This window comes from Corvus brachyrhynchos, unplaced genomic scaffold (genome assembly GCF_000691975.1).
Source record: "Corvus brachyrhynchos isolate BGI_N302 unplaced genomic scaffold, ASM69197v1 scaffold319, whole genome shotgun sequence".
Taxonomy (NCBI): Eukaryota; Metazoa; Chordata; class Aves; order Passeriformes; family Corvidae; genus Corvus; species Corvus brachyrhynchos.
The window spans coordinates 264187-284854 of NW_008246065.1; the positions used below are offsets into that span (position 1 = coordinate 264187).

Genomic DNA, 20668 nt, shown 5'->3' on the forward strand with positions numbered 1-20668 from the left:
GCAAAAATTGGCATTTGCTTCTCATTTAATTTAATTTGCTTCTCACAAATAGAAAAAGCAAAGCAAACTGTGATATGGTAACAATGGTATTTGAAAAATTCTGACTACAGCTTTTGATTTTTCGTACCTACAACCTTCTCTTAGAGATAAAAGGCTGCTTTTCCTCCTGAGAAACACCTACTGAAATGGCTCTGGCTGTGAGCACAAAAAAAACCACTGGTGTGTGTAGGGGGGTGTGTGTATACTTATATATTTATAGTCACCATCTCATCCTTGATTTAGCTTTTTTCCCAGAATACACAACCTCCTCTCAGCCACAACAGGAACAATTCAAACCTTCAGGCTTCAGTGCTTGTTTTTATGACTCTTCCAGTCCACTGAGGGCACCAAATTGTTTGTCTTTAGATTCTTGGAATGCCAACATGGGTGTCTTCTCAACAACCTAGGAAGCCTTGTTATATTGGAGGAATATGACTAAATGAAGCTTGGCTGTGTAACTCCTTCATGGCTCTTGTTAACTTCATCCTTCCACACGTTTAAAGTGATCTGTGGTCAGCAAGCAAAGGAAAATTCACATTTATCTTTCCATTTTCACTACTCTGGCTGCAGTAGTTTTCCTTTGTCCCTTTCCTGATGTTGGTGAAGGCCTGTATTATTTTCTTAAGGATGGGAGGTGTGTATGAGACATGGTGAGAGAGAGGATAAAGGTGATGATCTTGGGAAGCAAATCTTCATCCCATAACTCGCAATTTTCAGTCACTCTAGTTTTAGCTAAAGCAGCTTTCTGCTGAGTGGTCCTCAGCAGCCTGACAATAAATGACTTGAGAAGAAGTACTATTAGGAAAATAATCTCCAAATTGAGTCCCAAACTCTGGCATGCTTCCCAGTCAACAGTGTTTGCCTGCCCAGTAATTTCATAGCTGTGGAAAATGCAGGTCCAACATTTTCACACTATTTCTTAAATGGAGAAATGTAGTAAATAATTACAGAGGAACTTTATAAATATAAAATATTTTTCCTTTTCATCTCTACCCATAAAGTCACATGTCCCATGAGAAATGATGACGGCTTTACCGTTGTGAAGGAAGCTTTAACCATTAATACAGAAGAGAAGGACCAGTCTTCCAACTTCCTTTTCACTATACTTTCAAATTAAGAACTCTGCCACAACTTTGCATCTTCTTCTTTCATCCCCTCTCCTTCACTCACAGTAAAGATGTAAATAATAATGTGAATAATAATTATTCATTGCAGTGAGGAGTGACCCAGAATTTGCTGCATTTGCATAAAAGGACATATAATTCTCTGAAAACACACAATGTTCTTTTTGAGTAAACTCAAAGAAATACTTGACATTATTTACCATAGAATATTGGACCAGCAGTAATTATCACTGGAAGTAAGAGTTAATGAATGTGGTGATTGGAGATATGCTAGGACTTTGTGAGCATCAGGAATGGACTGTAGCCAACTGACAGAGACATCCTGATGTGCACTGGATGAAATGGAAGGAAAGTGAAAGGGAGTTGTAATTCCGGGAGTAAAAGTTGTGAATGCCAGTGGACACAACTGAGAAGAGCCCGTGTAGGGTAACAGTGAATCGCATTAAAATGCTGTAGGCAAAACTACCGTGCAGAAAACTGGGAATGCATTTTTGTTCCCAGCTGAACACTAACAATGGAATGTATACAGATGTTCTTGCACTATTCAAAAAGTATGTAAACACCCAGTGTGAGCCCCAGACCTCAGAGGGATTTGCCCAGTTCTCATCTGAGGGAATGGAGGCGGAATGCCGGGACAGTGCTGCTGATGAGCCCAGCACGTCCTCTGCTGATCCCTGTAACACCGGGATCTGAAGGGAGAACCATGGCAATCAACAAGAGCCATCAGTTCAGAGAGACTGAAATAAGTTGAAAGATGGGAAAAGTAATAATGCAGAATATTAACTGCAGGATGCTCAGCAGTCAGATTTGTTCGTAGGAAACAAATGGAGAAATCTGAGCAGGATCACAACATGACACTTCAGACAACCACCAGACCCTGGAGAAGTTGTGGCCCATCTGGCAAGTGTTGCCTGTCTTACACATTTCACAGCAGAAAACAGGGACAAAAGGATAACCACACATTAAGATGTATGTTTAAAGAGAAATGAACGATTACAGACGTGTGGAATAACCAGATTTGTTTGCTTTTTTGCTTATTCAGAAAAGAAGAAGAAGAAAGGATAAAGCAAAATATGTAGAAATAACTTCTATGTAACTTGACTTTGAAATTCCCTCTCCAACTCTGGGGCAAAAGATGCATTGCTAGAATTTCAATTCAGCAGCAGTTTTCGCCTTCAAAGAGCTGTACAAGTACTTGGTAACTTTTATTTTTCTGTACTTGTGAGAAAGGCTGTGGCATATGACAGTGTTCCCCTTCAGAACTCTGAATAGCAAGAATTAAAAACCTGAGTTAAAAGTATTCCATATTAGAAAACCCAGCCTATTCAAGCTTTACAAAATTTTATGCTCATGCCTCCAATTATGAACTCTTTCTGTTTTTAACATCCTCCACCCACCCCTTTAAAATGAGAGCAAAGATGCCCTGGTAATGGCAGCATTCCAGTAGATGGGAGCCCGAGATAAAAAACAATCAGGGAAGTCAATAATAACCCTGTAATGTGCAGTCACTTTGGGAGCTGTCCCTGAGCTCTCTGCACAACCCCCTGGAGCAGCGTGGACGAAGCTGGGCTGCAGAGACAACGTCTAGGATCACTCTCCATCCCACAGAGCATGTGCCTCACTCTTGCTGACTTTTTAGGTGGCAGATTTGTTGGTCCTGCTCAGATTGGTCTCATTTCTAAGTGTGGCTTTCTTAGGTGGAGCCCAGACTATCCAGAGGTGCAGGGCTAAGGAAGTGCACAGTTACATCAGCCTCTGTGAAACTATGAGTGTTTTCCTTTTATTAAGGCCATGTAGATGATTTTTGGAGATTTAGCCATCCAGAAAAGTCAAGGAAAAGAAGACAATGTCATTCCTCCATGATACCCTGTTCATTTGGCTGGATTAAGAAAGATCTGTTTCATGGGCAGCACAACAGCTGAGACCTTCTGCAGTTCCATAAAGTGCAGTACTTTCCACAGCTTCCCATTAAGGAACACCTCCCTTGCTTCACCTGTATTTTGCCTGCTAAAGGCTGGATCTCAAGCGTCAAACTGTTCTAAATCAAAATATCTGTTCTTCCAGAATGCTTCTTTTTCAATTTAAAGACCTCTTCATGGAGAATTTTACTTTTCAAGGAAAGTGCATCCCAAAACCAGCTTATGTTTCATTCAGCATAAGCCCAACAAAGTGTGCCACTGTAACAGGGCAGGGCACAATCCTAAAATCTCTCAGCAGCTTGAACTTTGTGTGTTTTACAGCAAAACAGAACATGGTTTGTATATGTGAAATCACTTTGTTAAATATACTGCTGGCCCCAGCCTTGTTTTACCCAAGCATCATCTTCGCCCATTTCCACTAAATTTAGATGATATTCTCAGAGGCTGGTCTTTACAAGACAGATTGGGTATTTACTTTTTCTCTAAGTGTCTACTGCATTCCTCCTAGTAGCACGTTTATTCCACAGATCTTTCTACTCATTAAATGAGTTCTAAACTTAGCACAGGCTCTCCCAGCTTTAATGCAAACCATGTGCGTGGCTTCCAAATGACTCACTGAGAGCATGAGCTGTGCAATGGTGTTCTCTGATAAACACATAAACAAAAACAACTCTGATCAACTGGTTCTGAGCGAAAGAACAACACCAACAGAGCTATTTCAATGGTGTTAGGGTTGGAAGGAAAGGCAGCCAGCAAAGGGGGTCAAGTACAGGGTGTTTCTCTAAAGCATAGATTGCTACTAGAGAAAAAAACGTTAAAAGAAACCAGATTTTTTTTACAACTTGCTGAAAACTTAAATGTAGCTGCCTTGCAAATGAGCAGTCAGTGTCACAAAACCCAAAAGCCAGAAGCAGATGCAGAAGAAAAAGAGCAGCCAAGCCTGGTGCTAACATTTCGACTGCAAACCATGCAAACCAGTTTCATCATCCACTACCTGCTGTGCTCCTTGGCTTGGTGGTATAAGGATGGCTTTATTGGCATTGGGGAATTTCTGACTGAAAATTAAAATATATAAATTTTATTGCTACTTCTTGTTATTTCTCTGTTAATAGTATTTTTTAAAATAATTTCGATTCTTAGCATATTTTGTTTTGCTTTGGTTGTTTGGTTGTTTTTTGGTGCCGGTTTTTTTTGGAGGGGTTGGAGTGGGGAGAGGTGTCATTTGTTTTGGTTTTTACAGTCTGGAAAGGAGATCAGAAGCTTCATTTCCTTTTTTTTTTTTACCACATTTCTTAATAAATTCAGTAGTTTTAAAGTAAAGTCTTCTCAGCCTCAGGATGACTCCTGAACAAATATATTTGACTTCCAAAAGCTTCCTGAGTGGAAGCTGTACACAATGGAAGAGAAATCCTCATTACTTAGTTATAGAAATTAACATATTCTACTGTTCCCAAACCTTGATAAAAGTTGGGACCAAATCCTGGGCTAACAATAAAACTTGGTAAGAATAATCAAGAACTGTGGAAGATTTTTCTTCTAAAAATTATTTATGAAAAAGTCTGTAATAGTTGTAATTCTGATGGCCTTGAGGGGGTCCACTTTGCAATGCACAAGGTGCAGCAGGTTTGCTGAGACCTGAAGTGGAAGCAAAATGAATCCTAACCCATTTTAGCATCTACCATAACAGATGGAAGAGGAGAGGATAAAATATATACAGGTGTTTTAATTGTTGAAATGAGTGAATGACAACTTTTATTCCAACTTGTATCAGCATAGTAACTTCTAATGTAATTGTACACCAGTAGCCATAGCATGTCATTGCCTTCATTTCAAAAATCTAAAAATAAACCACCAAACACCACCGTGCATTAGCAACACACCCTGGGAACACGGGCGTAAAGTCCGGGATGGGGACACACACAGTGCAAGGTCATTTCTGAGCAAGGAGGAGCTGCTGGGTGCCAGGGCTCTGGGGCCACCACAGGCACTGCCCTGCTCCCAGGCTGGGGTGCTGGGATGCTGGGATGAGCCAGCCCTGCTCATCCCACGGGGATCCCCCAGGGATCCTGTCCCCCAGGGAACAGCCGCCAGCGCTGTGCCCTGATGCTTTGGAGCACTGTCACTGTCAAAGGAAAAAAACAGACAAAGTTGCTTTCAATTACCATTGATGACACTTAAATATGAGTGTAGCGGGGAGCAGAAGGTAAATGTGGGGTAAGTGGCCCGTGGAAGCAATTTCTGTAAGGTTTGCTCTAGGCTAGGAGGGGAGGAAAAGCAATTGCCCTGCCACACTCACCTCATTCTCTGCACTGCTGTTCTCATTGCCCATCTCGACTCGGATGTCCAGGATCACACAGCAATTAAAGAAAGATCACTGGAAGAAAAGAAAAAGCTCTTAATGGGCTGTGAAAAACCAAACTAAAATAAAACAACAAAAACCCCTGGAAATTTTGGAGGGGTGTCATCTCAGTCACTGTGTCAGCTGCCCCTCCTGACGTTCAGCCTTACAATGATTCTAAGGCATAAATTGGGGAAAAGAACTCTGAACGCTTTTATTTCCTAATGTCTCTCTGCTGTCTTCCCCACACTGGTTCCACTTATGCTGAAAGACAGTCCTTGAAACTCAGCTCTGTTACTCTGTTTCTGGATTATTCCAAGACATTTGAGCAGAAAGACATTTTCCTTGCCGAGGTTACTTGGGACGGACAGCCCAGAGGAAAACCTTGTTGTTTTAACTGTAATCAAACCACTTTTATTTCTTGAAATTCCTGGACCGAGCTGCCTGCTCACATTGTCAGAACCAAGGGATTAAACCTGACTGTCACTGAAACAAACAAGTTTCAAAAACGCACTCAGAGAAAGAGTAAATGGATTTTTTATCCTGATCACTGGCATCGTTCCCTGCTCTTCTTAGGCATTATTCTGTTATAGTGTTGTGTTCTAAACACATTCTTTAGACTTAACAGGATCTGCCTGCCATAATTACTGTTGGTTTTATACTAGTTCAGCTCTAATTATTTAATTTCAAAAAAATCCTCTGAGCAGTTCTAGAGTTAAGTGTCTCCCCAGGCATTGTTCATTTCTGTATTTTTTTTGGAAAGGGTACTCAATAGTAGAAGTACACACCAGAGATTCACTTATAGGCACTCACTTCTTGCTCTAGACATTTTATTTGGGGGCTCATGCATTGAAACTCACTGTATTTATTCAATTACTGAATAGGTGAAAATTACACAGTGTCTTCAGGTTTTTTTCCCAAAGACTTTGGGATTGGTCTGCAGCATGTGTCAAGAAAAACTCCATTAAAGTCAAAAGAGAGATTGCACTTCGAAGTCTGTAAAAGAGAGATTGCACTTTAAACGCCAAAGAAACCATACAAGCTTTTAAGGAATGTTGTTACTTATTACTACAGTACATTTTTTAACTTGAAATATTATTTTACTTCACAGGAGGCTTGGAGAGACAGAGAGAAGTTTGGTGTTGTGCCCCTAAGCTTTGTTCTGTTTAAACTTGATTGTCTGCAGGGGATACAGCAGTGCTTGAACTTGCTGCTGTTGAAATCACTGGGACCAGGATTGCACTTTCAGTGATTAATTAGCAACGTGAGGTTTTATCTGCTGGGGTTGCTGCCAAGTCCTGTCCTGTTTTAAAACAGTTCAGAGCTATGCTGAAGACTGGATGTAACATTTTCAAAATCACTGTTCCCCAAGTATGAAGTACTCCATCATGGATAAATGCACACACACAAATCTTTCCAGGCTCAGCCCAGTGAAGTGTTCCAAGACAACACATTAAGATTACAATATTTTAAGTATGTATTGATATAATAAAACATTCTCACACTGTTAGAGCTGCTGAGTAAGGTTTAAATGCACAGGAGGGAAAGAATAACTCCACTATAGAGATATGCTTCCGTCAGCAGCCAGCACAATTCTTTAAGAGTGAATATAGTGGCATTTCTTTTCCCCTGACCTGCTGAGCTTTTCTCTTCCCAAATCTTTTTCTGTCCCTACAGACATCATGTGAAAATACCTAGAGAGTTAGAGCTCTCTAAAGTGCCCCCTCACAAGCACTTGCAGTAATAACATAAACGGGGGAATGAATGAATGAAACTCTCCCAGATCCCCATGCAGTTGTTCAGTTAATTGGGGTGGGGTCTTGTACGTAATTGTGTAAAATGCAAATTTTGCTTATCAAGTTCTTAAATAGATTAGCCAATGTATGTCATAATGTTGTCCTATTTATTTTAGAGTATATTCACTCTGGTGCATAATATACCATCAACATTTCTGCACCAGCTCAACCATACTGACTGTTAAGGACAGCAACTCCTTATAGAGGCCAAAGTTCTAATATTGAGTGGAAAGATAACAATGCTTTATTTACAGCTTTTTATTAAAATGCACAGGAATCAGAGTAGAAAATGACAAGAGCACAGCAGAAGTGCCAGCTGTCGAAAATCTCCACTAACACATCGTATCATATTGTCATGAAATTTCCCAATTTTCACACAATTCTCACATTACCATCTGCTTAATAATGAAGATAAATGTCATAAATAGGAAATAAAGACATTGCAGATTCTCCAATAATGAAACAAGTGATAATAATAATAAATTGTGCATTACATTGCAGAGTGCTAAGGTAATTTTTTAGATTACAGTGTTGCTGTAATCCTTTTTACATACATTATTTTTAAATCATTCAATGCACGAGCATTACTTAGGTTGCAAACTACAAGTGCTTTATCATATGTATAGAATTTCAAATCAACATTACAAACATGCTAAAAATCCATCCATTAAATAAACATAGGTTAACCAAAAGATAATCTTCATCACCTTTCTATAGTATCTCTCACAATTTACATGTCATTATTGAAATTATTTGAACACTACGTATTTTGAAAACAGCTCAATGGTACCAAATTGGTTTATTCAGCCTGCAGAGACTTTTGAGCTGAACAACTGCTTTCCTGAAAGCAAACAAGAGGATGTTTAATGTTGCACTTACATTCCAGGATTTATCTGGCACCTTTGGCTTCACCGACGCTTTTAGAGCGTGCCTTCAAACCATTCCTTCCATCTTCACCTCACCAGTTTTCGCCTGATTTTCCTCCTACTTCTGCTCAGACTCATGAAATGTAGGCTTTCTCTCCGAGACCCACCTTCATAACCTGCTCAACAACCAACTTGCCTCCACCCCAGGCGAGAAAGAAAACAAGTTACACCTCCTCGGCCCGGCCTCCCCCTGCTCCTGCCAGGCTGCTGAGGCTCTCTGCATGCCGTAAATCCAGTGCTAATGTTTTTCACAAAAGCAACCCCAGAGAACATCAGTTTTGGGTCAAACATATTTCACTTCTACCGTTTCTTGGCTTGTGGTATAAGCAGTACTTCTTGCACTGCAGAATTTTTTCAGTGAAACTGTGTCAATAATATAGTGGAATTATGCGTGTGTTGTTTTCAAGGGAAAATTGGTATTGGGGGGAATATCTATTCTGCATTTTGTTTTCAGGTTTGTTTATGTGTTTAAGCTCATTTTTCATTTTCTCGTATTGCCCTTGAAAGCTGTCAGAAATACCTGCTACCAAATGTTGATGTGCCTGTTCAGGTTATGGTGAAATAATTTCCCATTTAATCATCCTGAAGGGTGGAGACGTGACAAAAACGCTTTGAAATGTGATGTTGCAAGAAGTACTGGTTTATGGGCGAGCTAATTGTTATTATTAACTCTGATTGTCCATTCCAGCAATGCTTCCACAAAGGGGTGCTGAGAAACACAGCTGGTAACCAAAGACAGAGTATTTATCATAAACTCCAAGGGATTAATGAGTTTCTGTAAACACCAGTGGTGCTTTCTGGTGCCACAAACCAAAGGAATGGTCCACTGTGGGTTTATTGCACCTCGAAGAGTGTGAGGCAGCATTGCTGAATCCAGCATGGAAAAGTCATATCTGACATGAATAAAAGGCAGGATTTCATAGGGCAGCCACATGTTGTCTGCTGACTTTTTTTCCACAAAGTCTTGGTCTACAAACTCCTGACTTGGAAACATAAAGCCTGTGAAGAGCTGAAATGCACAGTTGCAAGATCAAGGGCTACATGAATAGCCCTGCCTTTTAAATATTTTTTTTTTTTAAATGAAGTTGGTGATCCAGCATTCTCTGGTCTCTCCAGCCCAATTCAAAATCCAGTAAATGTGAAGTTCATCAATTCAAACTTTTAGTGTGTTCTTCCTTAGAAAACAAAGCAGGGGCATTGCACAATTGATTGTTTTATATACAACAAACTATGCAATATTTTTTGTTTAGGCTTTCTGCCATGAATTTAAGAGCAGGGATCCTGTGGGAGCTCAGGAAAACACAAGCCTGGTAATACATCCTCACTTCTGGTAGCTGCATTATTTCCTCATAAAAGCAAACTGAACTCACATTTGGGGCTATTCCATTTCTAAGCTAAGGCCAGAAAATGCCACAAAGTGAAAGTGAAGAAGCTGCCTTGCAAAACAATTGTCTGGCAGAAACTTTGGGGGAAACGACCTTCAGTAATCAGTAGACCATGATTTCTGATTGTGCACTTTTATCAACACACGTGCAAAGCAGAATCCCTCTGTTTGGCTAAGTTGTGCAAGGTTTGCAAAGCCACACAGGCGACTCCTGCACCAGTGCCAGAAGCATGAGCCCTGTGAAATGAGGGCAGTGACACACACCAACACAGCCACCCTGTGCTCTGATCTCTGGGCCTACAACGACACTGACTGACAACACTGGCATTGTACCTTTGGGTCAGTTTTCTGCCCCACTCTTGTGTCTAAATTAGGATTCACTCAGGTCCTGTCCCGGCTATCCCAAACTGTTCCCACCTTTGCAGATGCTGATCTCCTGCTATGTTCCAGTATGAAGCGTAAACCACCAGCTCTGAGAGAATTCCACATGCTCTGATGTCTTTATTTATTCTCTTTGATTTTATGATGGAACTGGTGGGAGAAGAAATACATCGGGCCACTTTGCTGTTGTTTGCCGGAATTTCCCCTGTGGTTCCCTCATCCACTCTTCATGCTCATCCAGGGAGAGATTGTCTTTTCTTGATCAGAACAGGATTTAACCCAGGAGGACTGGAAGACTCAAACTAGGGGAAGATACAGCTCAGACTTAAAGGTAAGCTATGTAGTGGGTTAATAAGGTATTTCAGTAAGATCCAAATAATTTGCCATGAGTGATCAAATTTAATCCCAGTATGTACAGTATTGGGTACACTTACCAACCACACACCACACAGGTATGTTAGGTTCTTGTATATTGGTGACATGCTACCTTAGGTATTTATATAAGACAATTTAGTTTGAGGTCATTTTACTTTATGGTACAAATACCACCAAAATAAGACAAAATGTTTTGTGTTCCTTACTTTCACGATTGATACTACGTATAAAGCATTTCAAAGCTCTGCTAAGCACTGAGCACACTATTACACACCAGCTTTTCCCATAGGAAAGAGAAAAAAGGGGAGGTGTTCAGAATCTTACTCTGATCTTGACATAATAGTGCAAAACCATTCTTAATTTCTGCATATTCCAACAATATCACAGAGATCTGCAAGAATGACTGACCTATGACTGTCCTTCGGCTTTTGCTTTCTCACAAATCCTACAAGAGCAAATACCAAGATCTGGGGGGAAACCATAACCCATGATAGAATTAATAAACAAGTAATGCTTTTCAAGTGCACAACTTGATGGGAAAGATGTTGCTTAGTAACATCAGCAGCTGGATCTGCTGTAAAACCGTGATGTCGCTTGGCAACAGAAAGCTGAGCTGGATTTTTGTGAGAATTGTGAAATAGTATTTTCATGCCCTTCCCCCAAGAAAACCAGAAAGTGCCTGTGGGGATCACATCACTGAGCCCATGTAGGACTCAGATTTACAGGACAGCAGAGGATGCAGCCCAGCCTTGGCTGATGTGTCCCACTTAATGTACGAGTGTGACAGAAAAGAAACAGGGACACTGAGTACCTGGCACTAAGAGACTAAAGCATGTTTTAAAAAACAGATAATGAAAGTTAAAAATTATTCTTCCCATTTCTGGCTAATTTTCAGTCAGGCTGACAACCTGGCCTGGAAAAATCCAGTTGATGGCATACTTCCATTGCTTCTAATGAGCCCCATGTGGCACTTCAGGGCACTCCTGCATCCTTCAGACGTTTAAGTTATGTTTTATGGCACAAAAAGTGCAGAAGAAGACACATATTTCTTTGGAGATTAATGGATTTGCCTAAGGTTAAAAAGCTCACCAAGTGGCAGAGCTAGGATGTCAGCAGTGGCTTCTTCAGCGTGCTCCAGTTACCAGAGTACGCTGGAATGTGAGTTAATGTTACTGGAACCTCCATGAGGAGGTGCCCTTCCTAAGGAACCACGGGGGTGCTAAATAATTTTGTTTTACTTTCTATCTAGTAATATTTTCCCAGCTTAAAAAGGAAAGTCTGTCATTTCAGCTCTTAACAGAACTCTCCTAATACTATATAGTTTCAAACAATAATAAATAAAAGTGATTATGGGAATCTTAAGTGTAATTCTGTTGTATCCTACTTAACTGCCTCTCTGGAAGACGAATCTCAGATAAATTTTGTGTTTTATCTGCCAGTCCCATGAGGGGGTCATGACCACCTCAGGGTGTGTAAAATGGTGCTCAATGCCTACATCTGTGGATCTCAAGAATCTTTCCCTGGTGTGTTGAGCGTTAAATGTTTTCAGGTCACGTACATTCCCTTCTGCTGCACTGGTTGCAGATGTCAAAGTACTGCATAGAGCTTAGTCCTTAAAAGTGATGCCAAAAGTTTTTCATAAAATATATATGATCCAAATAGGAATATCCAAGTACTGGAACATTTCCCTTTCCAAACCACATTTATACCAGCAGTTTTCCACCAGATTCCATATGCAGCACTTCAGTCAGTGGGGAGGCTGTGGATTCAGATGAAACACAGAGCTCTGTGCAGTGGCAGTGGCCCTCTCCCCATGTCCACATGCACATTCCAACTCTGGAGAGCTGGATACAGACTCCTGTTAAAGTTCTGAACACCACAACCAGTTAATAGGCCTCAGGAGCTATCAGGGAGGCTGACCTACATAGCTCACCTGGTCAATCTGTGCCTATCATTGTGCAGGACTGCAAAATGTTTCCTTATTATTACTGCTGGCCTTTTATAAACAGCAGATGATGATTTATGAACAATATCTCCCCCATGCTTGTACTATGAGACACGTATGACTGTATAATTCAGGTCCATAGCCAACTTGACAAAGTTTACATGTGTTTTCACACTCTAAATGCAAACAGTCATTCCCTCAAAGTGAAGAATTCCTGATCCTAAATCTCACAGCTGAGGCAGGAAGAACATAACTCTGACTCGGGGATAAATTCTGGAAGCAGTGGTAGGAGGTCTGATGTGAGGGGTGGATTTTCAGAAGATGCTCTCTGCTCCTCGAGCTGGTCTGCCTGCTCTGGTGTCCCGTCTCAGCACTGGGAATGGTGGAACACAACTCAGAGAGACAAAAATCCATGTTATGTGAGACAGAGGAGGAAACAGGGTGGGCATCAGTTGGCTTAACGTGTCTAGAGGCACATGTAGGGCCTGGGAAGAATGCATCGCAACATGAATTATTTCTTGCCTCTTTTCAGGTCCTTCTTCCTTCAAACTATTTTTCTTGCTTTCCCCTCTGAGTTTACCTGTTTCTTCTGTTTGTGCATTCCTCTTTTTCTCCTCCCTTTATCCAGGAGATTCAGTGGAAATACAAGGGAGAGCAGAGTTGCCACAAGGTCTGGTTTTCTGAGAGCTGATGGGAATGGCAGGGAAGAGGCAGCTCTAAAGCTGCTTGGGGGGAAGGGGCTCCTTCCTGTTTGTTCTGCTTTAGCTGTGGGGTCTGAACCAGCTGTCAGCAACTGCCTCTCCCTAACTGTGCATGGCAGCGGTGTTTCATCTCCCACTTTCCTGGCCTGAGGTGTGTGTTGACATGTCAGAGTTGGCAGGTTGCAGCTGCTTTCTGGGCTTTGTGCTAACACACCCTCCCATGCCCACACATATATTCCAGGAGAGGAGGACTTGTTCTCGGGCTCCTGGAAAGCCTCCAGCACTCAGAGACTCTCCTTGGGCTGAGGGGAGGATGTTTATGGGTTTTCTGTCTGCTGACACAACACAGGTACATAACCCTGTACCACACAGTCACACATACATACCCATGCATATATTACATATTACTTATATATCAATGCAGATGTCTTATGCAGATTATATCCTTCATCCTCAGTTAGAGGCCATTTAGCCTGAGGCTCTTTTCTGTAATTTCATGATAGTTGTTTGATCAATGGGTGAGAATAAATTAGATGGTAATAAACTCAGCTACTGTATATCGAGCAGTGATCAATACTCTAACTCCAGAAATGCTGTGTTTTATCAGTAGTGAGAGCAGGCTGTGAAAATAAATCTCTCAGGAGAGTTGCACATCAAGACAACATGTTAACAGCCAGACAGGGGTTAGATTTCAGATTCTAGCCAAGCAAGTATATTAGGTTTTTGCAGGACTAACTCTGGGAACTGAGTCACTGACCTCTGAAACTGTAGTGCTCATAAAGGCATGAATCCTTGTTTCCAAAGATTCCCATGTTTGGCTGAGAAAGTATTTACTTTGAAACTAAATTTGTTGAGTTTCTTCAGTCTTCTGCAGCTTGAAAATTATTTTTTATAATAAGTATTATATAAAGTAAGCACAACACTTAGATGTACTGTAAGCATTTAGTTGGATTACTTGTACAAGTTCCCCACTGAATCACAAAGCAGGAGAATGCTGCTGACATTTTAGAAAAGCAGAAATTGAAGCACAGGGGAGTTGAGTGATCAGGCCATTAAAATGTTGTGTAATCCTAGGCTAAGCAGGTAAGTACAGCTGGTGTTCAGCCCTCAAAATAACAATACAGAATGAAGATGATTACTGGTTTGATTTGGCATCACTGTTCTAAAAGAACAGATTATATTTTACGTGAAATACGGCCTGGATTATGGACTTTTCTAAGCATGTTACACTGATCTAGCCCTGAACAAAAAGACTCCATCACATTTCAAGGCTAGTCAGGACCAAAATGCTTCCTCAGGTTTATTTGTAAGGTTAGCCAAGAACAGTTTTGTGCAGAGTAACATCACAGAGGTATCCTCAAAGATATCATAAAAAAACCCCCAACAAAACAACAGTAAGGTGAAAATAATTTTATGTGCTTTTTTTCCAAAGGATAATAATTGTGTAGTAATGAGAATGCTTCCTTACTGACATTACCATAGTTTCATACCTGTTTCAATGTTTAAAACTAATGTCATGAATTAATATTTAAGCTGAATGTAAATTATAAGCCTATTTTCTCCCTGATTCCTTTGATTCAACTAAGCAGGATTGCAAAACAAGGTTGAGAGAAGTCAGTTAAAGCCAGTCCTTCAGGTATTTATGATGACCTGGTGACAACAAATGGTGCCTGAACTGATTTACTCCCCTCTAGACTGAGTCTAATGTTTGCCTTTGTGGCAGTGGCTTTTTTAGAAGATGATCTAATGCTGTGCTGGTGGGAAGTGGTCCTAGTGATCCCTGGTGGTTGGTGGAGATAAAGTTACTTAAGCTGCTCACTGTTGTTACAGATGGCACAACTCTTCATCCTTCTGACAGACCTAAACCTTATCAGCTTCACCTAATGACAGATTTAAACTCTTATAACTTATTGCCTTCTCCAGCTGGGTCTCCACTATTTATATTCATGTTCTCACTTTCCACTAATATGAACAATATCCAGTTTCAGAAGTTCACTCTTAATTTACAGGTGTACTTTTTCATCGGCATTTCATCATCATTAAGGAATATGTTAGTTGCAGGCTTTACAGTACCTTAACTCAATCTCGGTTTTGGTTTGGGGAGGGTTCCCTGGAAACCAGACTCACAAACCAGTTGTTATACATAATTATGCACTACACTGGCACTTTTAAGCAGGGATTGTAACACTGAATATATAAAATTTCTACTTTAAACAGGAAACCATGACAGCATGTAGGCAACTAAATACCAGTCACTAGTAAAAAGTGGATTTTAACCTTATTTCAAGTCAGTGGAATGAGCACAAAATAAGGCCTACAATTGTTTGTCCCACTTAAGGTTCATGTGGATAAAGATTGGTTTCTTCTTCTACCCAATGTGAATCTTCTTGTACGAGTAAACTCTTAAGGATTAATTGGTGAACTCCTGTGCATCTAGAAATGAGTAATACTTTTCTCTGAAATGTGATAACCCATAGATTGACTCAAGCTTCTTTAAACTTCATATGTAAGAACAGAACTTGCCACAAAATCATATTATGAGATATATTAGTGCAAAAGGCTTAAGCATAATTTCCAAAACTCTTGAACTTTTTACCAGTAGAAATGATTTATTAGTGCCATGACTGAAATATTTGTTTTGGGCTGGTGAGTCTTCATGCAGGAACTAAATATTGCACATAGGACAATTAAGAAATGTTAAGACTCGTTTATTAGAATGCAAGGATATTTCCATGGTCAGTGATCCTTACACATTTCACCCCTTGGTGTGAGCATTGCAATGATTTAAGAGCCTACCACAGAAACTGAACCCCACACACACTTTATGTAGACCATGAATTTAAACCTCCTGCCCCTTGTATCACGCAGAGATTTTCATATGGGTTCAATAAAAGTGTGCAATGCTCCAAATGTGTGGGTAAAATCAGGTCTTTCTCATCAAGAAAGTGGTTAAGTGTAATTTTCATTTTACAGTTGCAAGTTGGATGGAAACTGTGAGTAACAGGCAGTGTAAAAAGTAGGCATGCAACTTATCCCAGCAAATACTAGTAATTACTGTAGTTTCAGTGGTATCGATATGCTGTAGATATAAAACACAGACACATGTACAGAAATGTAGGCAATAGCTCAAATCACAGTTGTATTAGAACTGACAGCTTTGTATAATGGAGCACATACATCCCCTGAAGTGCTGGAGAATTCATGCTAAAAACAAAACAGAGCACATTAAAATGTAGGCAGATGAGGTCAAAACCTGCAGATTTATTAAGCTGTGCTGTACAAACTGGGATTTTGATATTCATGAACAGCTTCTTCATACTTTTTTCCCCCTTCCCTTACTGCAGCAATCTTTGTGTTTCTGGCTTCAACCAGGACTTGCTCATGATGTCAGTTTGTCAACATAAAAACTGTTTGTGCTTCAGAAGATCTAAAAGGATCCTCTCTGCCTCTTTTGGAGGGTTTGTGAAAATCTGACAGTGAACCTTCAGTGCACAGAAATGGTGCTGTTTGGCTGACACTTCACAGAATCACAGAAAACAGAGCTGAGGAACAAATCCTTCCCTATTTTAATATCTCCCCAAAAGAGGTATATTTTTTACAGGTCTGCTGGAGGAGACACATTTTGGGAATGGGACATAATGTTCTGAAATCATATTTACCAAAGAATTCCTTTGTCTAAGTTGGTCAGTTCCTCAGATCTATTCTGCAGAAACATCTATAGTGTTGGTCCACTGATGAAGTTTTCTGGTTTATTTCATTGTTTCTAGGGAGATTATCTCATCATCCTACTTTCTTACTCACAATTATACTGGTCATGTTCCCTTCTAAAATATTCCTGTAGAAAATATAGCAGCCGCTCATATCAAAATGAAAATATTAGCACAGCATTAATCACATTATGTTTTGGTAGCGAGAAAACCTCTTTTCACCCAGTCAGGTTGCCATGAACCAGCAAATCTTCTCTGATTACTTATACTCAGAAAAGCAGATTTCATCTAGATAATAAAATAAATCATTCTTACCTTTTATTTATGCACAGACCCATTAAAGTCCTACAAAACTCCCTGCAGCACACTACTGTTTACACATAAAGCAAATAAATATAAATATCCGAATCCATTTGCAAGGACTCAAAGCTGGCGGAACCTTGGGTTTGACCAAGAAAAAAGAATGCTGGCTAGATCTTATGCTTGCTGGGAAACCAGGGAAGTAAATGAGTCTGTCAAGTTCTAACTAGCATTTAATGACAAATTTAACTTGGCAAGAATATATAGTTCAGTATTTTGTCAAGCTTGCTGAGGCTTGTATATTCTGTGTATGGATCTTGACCAACTGCTGTATTTTCATAGGATCCTGCATTAAAGAGCTTCTAATGCAAACATACAAAACTTAAATCAAACTTTGTTTCACCATGTGATTTTTAGAACACAGTACTTAAAAAGGATTATGTCAAGAAAAATAAAAACTATAATCTCTGATGGCTCTGCTCTTATCCTGGCTGTCAGCAGTGCAGCTCTTCAAACCATTAGTTTCTGCAATTAAATGTGGAATCAATTAACTGCACTTAAGCTATTCATTTAGCTTTAAGCCTAGATCATAGAAGTAGGGTAAATTGTTACTCTTTTCAGACTTGTTATGGACTTTAGTGATAAAAACCCAACTATAATGTAGCTTAGATCAGCTTAGATTGGCTACTTCCCAGACTAGGTTGCTTCCCACAGATTGTTAAAATGCTTGATGAAAAACACTAACTAGGTAATTCAGGAGCATGTGCAAAGTGCTTACTGATCTCCTTAGGCCAGGATACCAAGCCTGTCATTGTCACAGGACTCTGCCTTAGAGATGGAAAAATGACTGGATGTGATGCAGATGCAGATGTCAGGTTACTTAAAACTAAGCCAATGAGGATTAGGTCATCCACCCATAGGCCCATCTGACTTTTCTGCTCAACTACCAGCACTTTTTCCTGTCCAAAATCCCTTTAAAACAAGATTTATAGATTCGATGTATTAACATTTAATTAGTCTTTGAATCTATAATGAAAACATTTTGGCATGAAGGGATGGAATTTTTTTTTAACTCCTACATGTATAGAAGGTTTCTAACCTGTCTTTTGGACTGTGTAAAGGGAAGAAAGTCTACTCCTAGGTAGTTAGCAGCTTGATTGTGAATAGCTGAATCATGAGGACAAAACTCTATTTTTTAGATAAGGTCAGATTTTGTAGGAAATACCTGCTTCATAATACAGATAGAAGCATGCCTGCCATTGTCATCCTGTTGCTGTCAGTGAGATTGTTAGTTTTGCCTGAAGCTAAACCTATTTTTTTTAACTTGGAAAACAGTTTCCAAAACATTTTGATAATATAAACCCTGTTCAATATAAAATCCAGAAATAACTGAAGTGGTCATGGCACACTGACAAGGGATTTCAATATAATGTCGTCAGTGTTAAAAAGACTAACATAATCAAATTTTTGCTAATCTTATTTTGATCTAATTAGTTTTCCTAGTGGGTAAGACTAGAAGTGACTTCAGCTACCTGAAGATCTGTAAGTTTTGGATCACCAGAGGCAATACTGTACCTACAACTGCTCAGTGTTGTGTTTTACGGCCTGAAACAAACTTTGCTATGCATGAAAGGACAAAACATCGTAGACAGTTCCCACTTAAGAACATCATCAAACATCTGCATAATCTGTGTAGTGAGCAGCCAGCTCATTTCATCCCTGAAATTCTGCATGAGAAACACACATTCTTGTTGTTACATGGCAACTTAAAAACAAGCAATCCTTTCTGACACAAACCCTTAGAACTGTTTCTGCAAAAAAAAAAAGAACAAGTGGAAGAGAGCCACATTTAACAACTCCAGCATTTGCAAATCGTTATGACGGTCTGTAATGTTGTAACTTGTTTTTAAATCAGCTATTTTAGGACATGCACATTTAATGATCAGTCTCTTGGTCTTAGAGATATACTGACTAAACAAGACATCATCCTGTAGACGTACTATATAGGGTATGGGATTGTAAAACGAGTTATACAAGAGATCATGAAACTGTAGAACCTCAAAGCAGAAACTCTTTTCTTCTGGTACAGAGAAGAAAATTCTTTTACTTGTCAGGCACTCCCTTTGCCTTTTTGTAATGTCTAAAACATAATTAGTAAACTGTTTTGAGTCTAGACATTTTTAAATTTAAAGAACTAATAAAAAATTACTTACCCAATCTTCCTCTAGACTAAAAATGAAAATGCACCACTCTGTCCCTGATTTTTATAACCTTCTGCACTCCTTCACTCCTAGCTGGTGTGTGGATCCCCTTTCTCCCTGGATCACATGAAAGTGTTCTATTAATGTGAATTGGCTGATGTTTGAGAACACTATGCTGGAGAGCTATGAAGTGTAAGGAATCTGACCCAGGGAGCTGTGGGGCTATGACACATCAGTTCTTCACAGGAATTCTCAGTTGCTGGATGGGAATGACATGGGACAGGTCCTGTAAACTAGGTGCAGCACGTTGGCACTGTCATTGTTGTTGTTGGGATATAGATTACTTAAGGCAGGGCGGTGAGTTCCATGTTAAACCAATGTAACTGGAATTTTACTCTCTGGCTTTTCACTCCAGAACTGTAACTTCCACGTATCAGGCTGTCCCTTTGACCTCCCAAGCAAAGGCTGGGAAAATGGATCAACTTAGCATGTGACAAATGTAAATAACAACAGCACTGCTGAAAGTGACAGCTGCCTTAAGACAACCACTGCAAGTCAGCGCTGCTCTGCAGATTTCCTAAGGAATGCCTTGCTGGAGCTCAGGATAAACTTTCAAAGCCTAGGAATGCTAGCAGATTACCTGGCAGGATGGAGAGAAGGAAAAGGAAGTCTTCTGCCTCTGTTCCATTCTTCATCTCTTTGCCTGTGTTCAGTTTTCTCTTGCCCCCATGGGCAGAAAAGAGGGAATGCAGCTTTGTCTCTTCCCACATGGGATGAGATGGAGCTTTCAGCCCACTGGTTTGAATGGAGTCGTTGAAGTTAGAGGGTATTTTTGTGTGAGCCTATCAGGGAATCAACCCATGTCACTTCAGCAGAGAGTTGTCTCAACCATAAACCCCCAAAGTGCATCACTGCAATAGGAAACCCGCACCAATCACAGAAATGTCTTAAGCAGAGCATGTTTTCAGTTACGTGGTACTTTTGGAAAATCCTCCCTTGGAATACACTAGTTCAGAAAGGAAAAAACATTGCTTTCATAATAGGTTGTGAGTTACAGGCCTTTAAAAACATAAATATATCCACATCAGCACAAGATATGAAGAAATGATTGCTGGGATAGGATTAAACCTATCACAGAAGTGCTTAGGCTTAAGTCAGTTGTTTGCGTGGTGTTGGCAATGTCTAAGAGGTGACAGTTTCTAGAGACTGCTATAAGAAGTAGTGAATTTATGGTTTTTCTGTGAATACAGAAATTATTAGCATATTAAAATTTTTATGTCCAAAAAATTGCCATGTAAAATATGTGCACAAATCTCTAGAACGCTAATTGGCTTTCTGCTTTTGCAAAAATCTGACATTGTTCCACATTTGCTTTTAATTTGTTTGTTCCTCTGTTCAAAATGTGCTGGATGGACCACCAAGGCTGCAGCTGTCTGGCTATTCTCCACTCTGAGGCATCATTGATATATGTATATATTTCCTGCTCCTTCTTGCAAAGATTTTATTATTTTATTTTATTTTATTTTTCTACA

At 39.9% G+C, this 20668-nt stretch overlaps 1 protein-coding gene across 16 annotated transcripts in view; it reads right to left on the minus strand.

Moving 5' to 3' along the window:
- TACC2 (transforming acidic coiled-coil containing protein 2) overlaps positions 1-20337 on the minus strand; it is a 131352-nt gene extending 111015 nt beyond the window's left edge. For 6 of the 16 annotated variants that reach the window (XM_017746830.1, XM_017746826.1, XM_017746822.1 and 3 more), the window contains exons 1-2: positions 8096-8264; positions 5379-5456 (exon numbers count right to left, since the gene is read on the minus strand). In XM_017746830.1, coding sequence (XP_017602319.1) covers positions 5379-5411 — 33 coding nt within the window. In that variant the 5' untranslated portion in view covers positions 5412-5456; positions 8096-8264. Of the gene's footprint in view, positions 1-5378; positions 5457-8095; positions 8265-16950; positions 18251-19148 lie in introns of those variants that run through there. The other 10 variants (XM_008643175.2, XM_017746824.1, XM_017746827.1 and 7 more) reach the window with 6 other exon arrangements.
- Between the last annotated feature and the right edge of the window lie 331 nt (positions 20338-20668).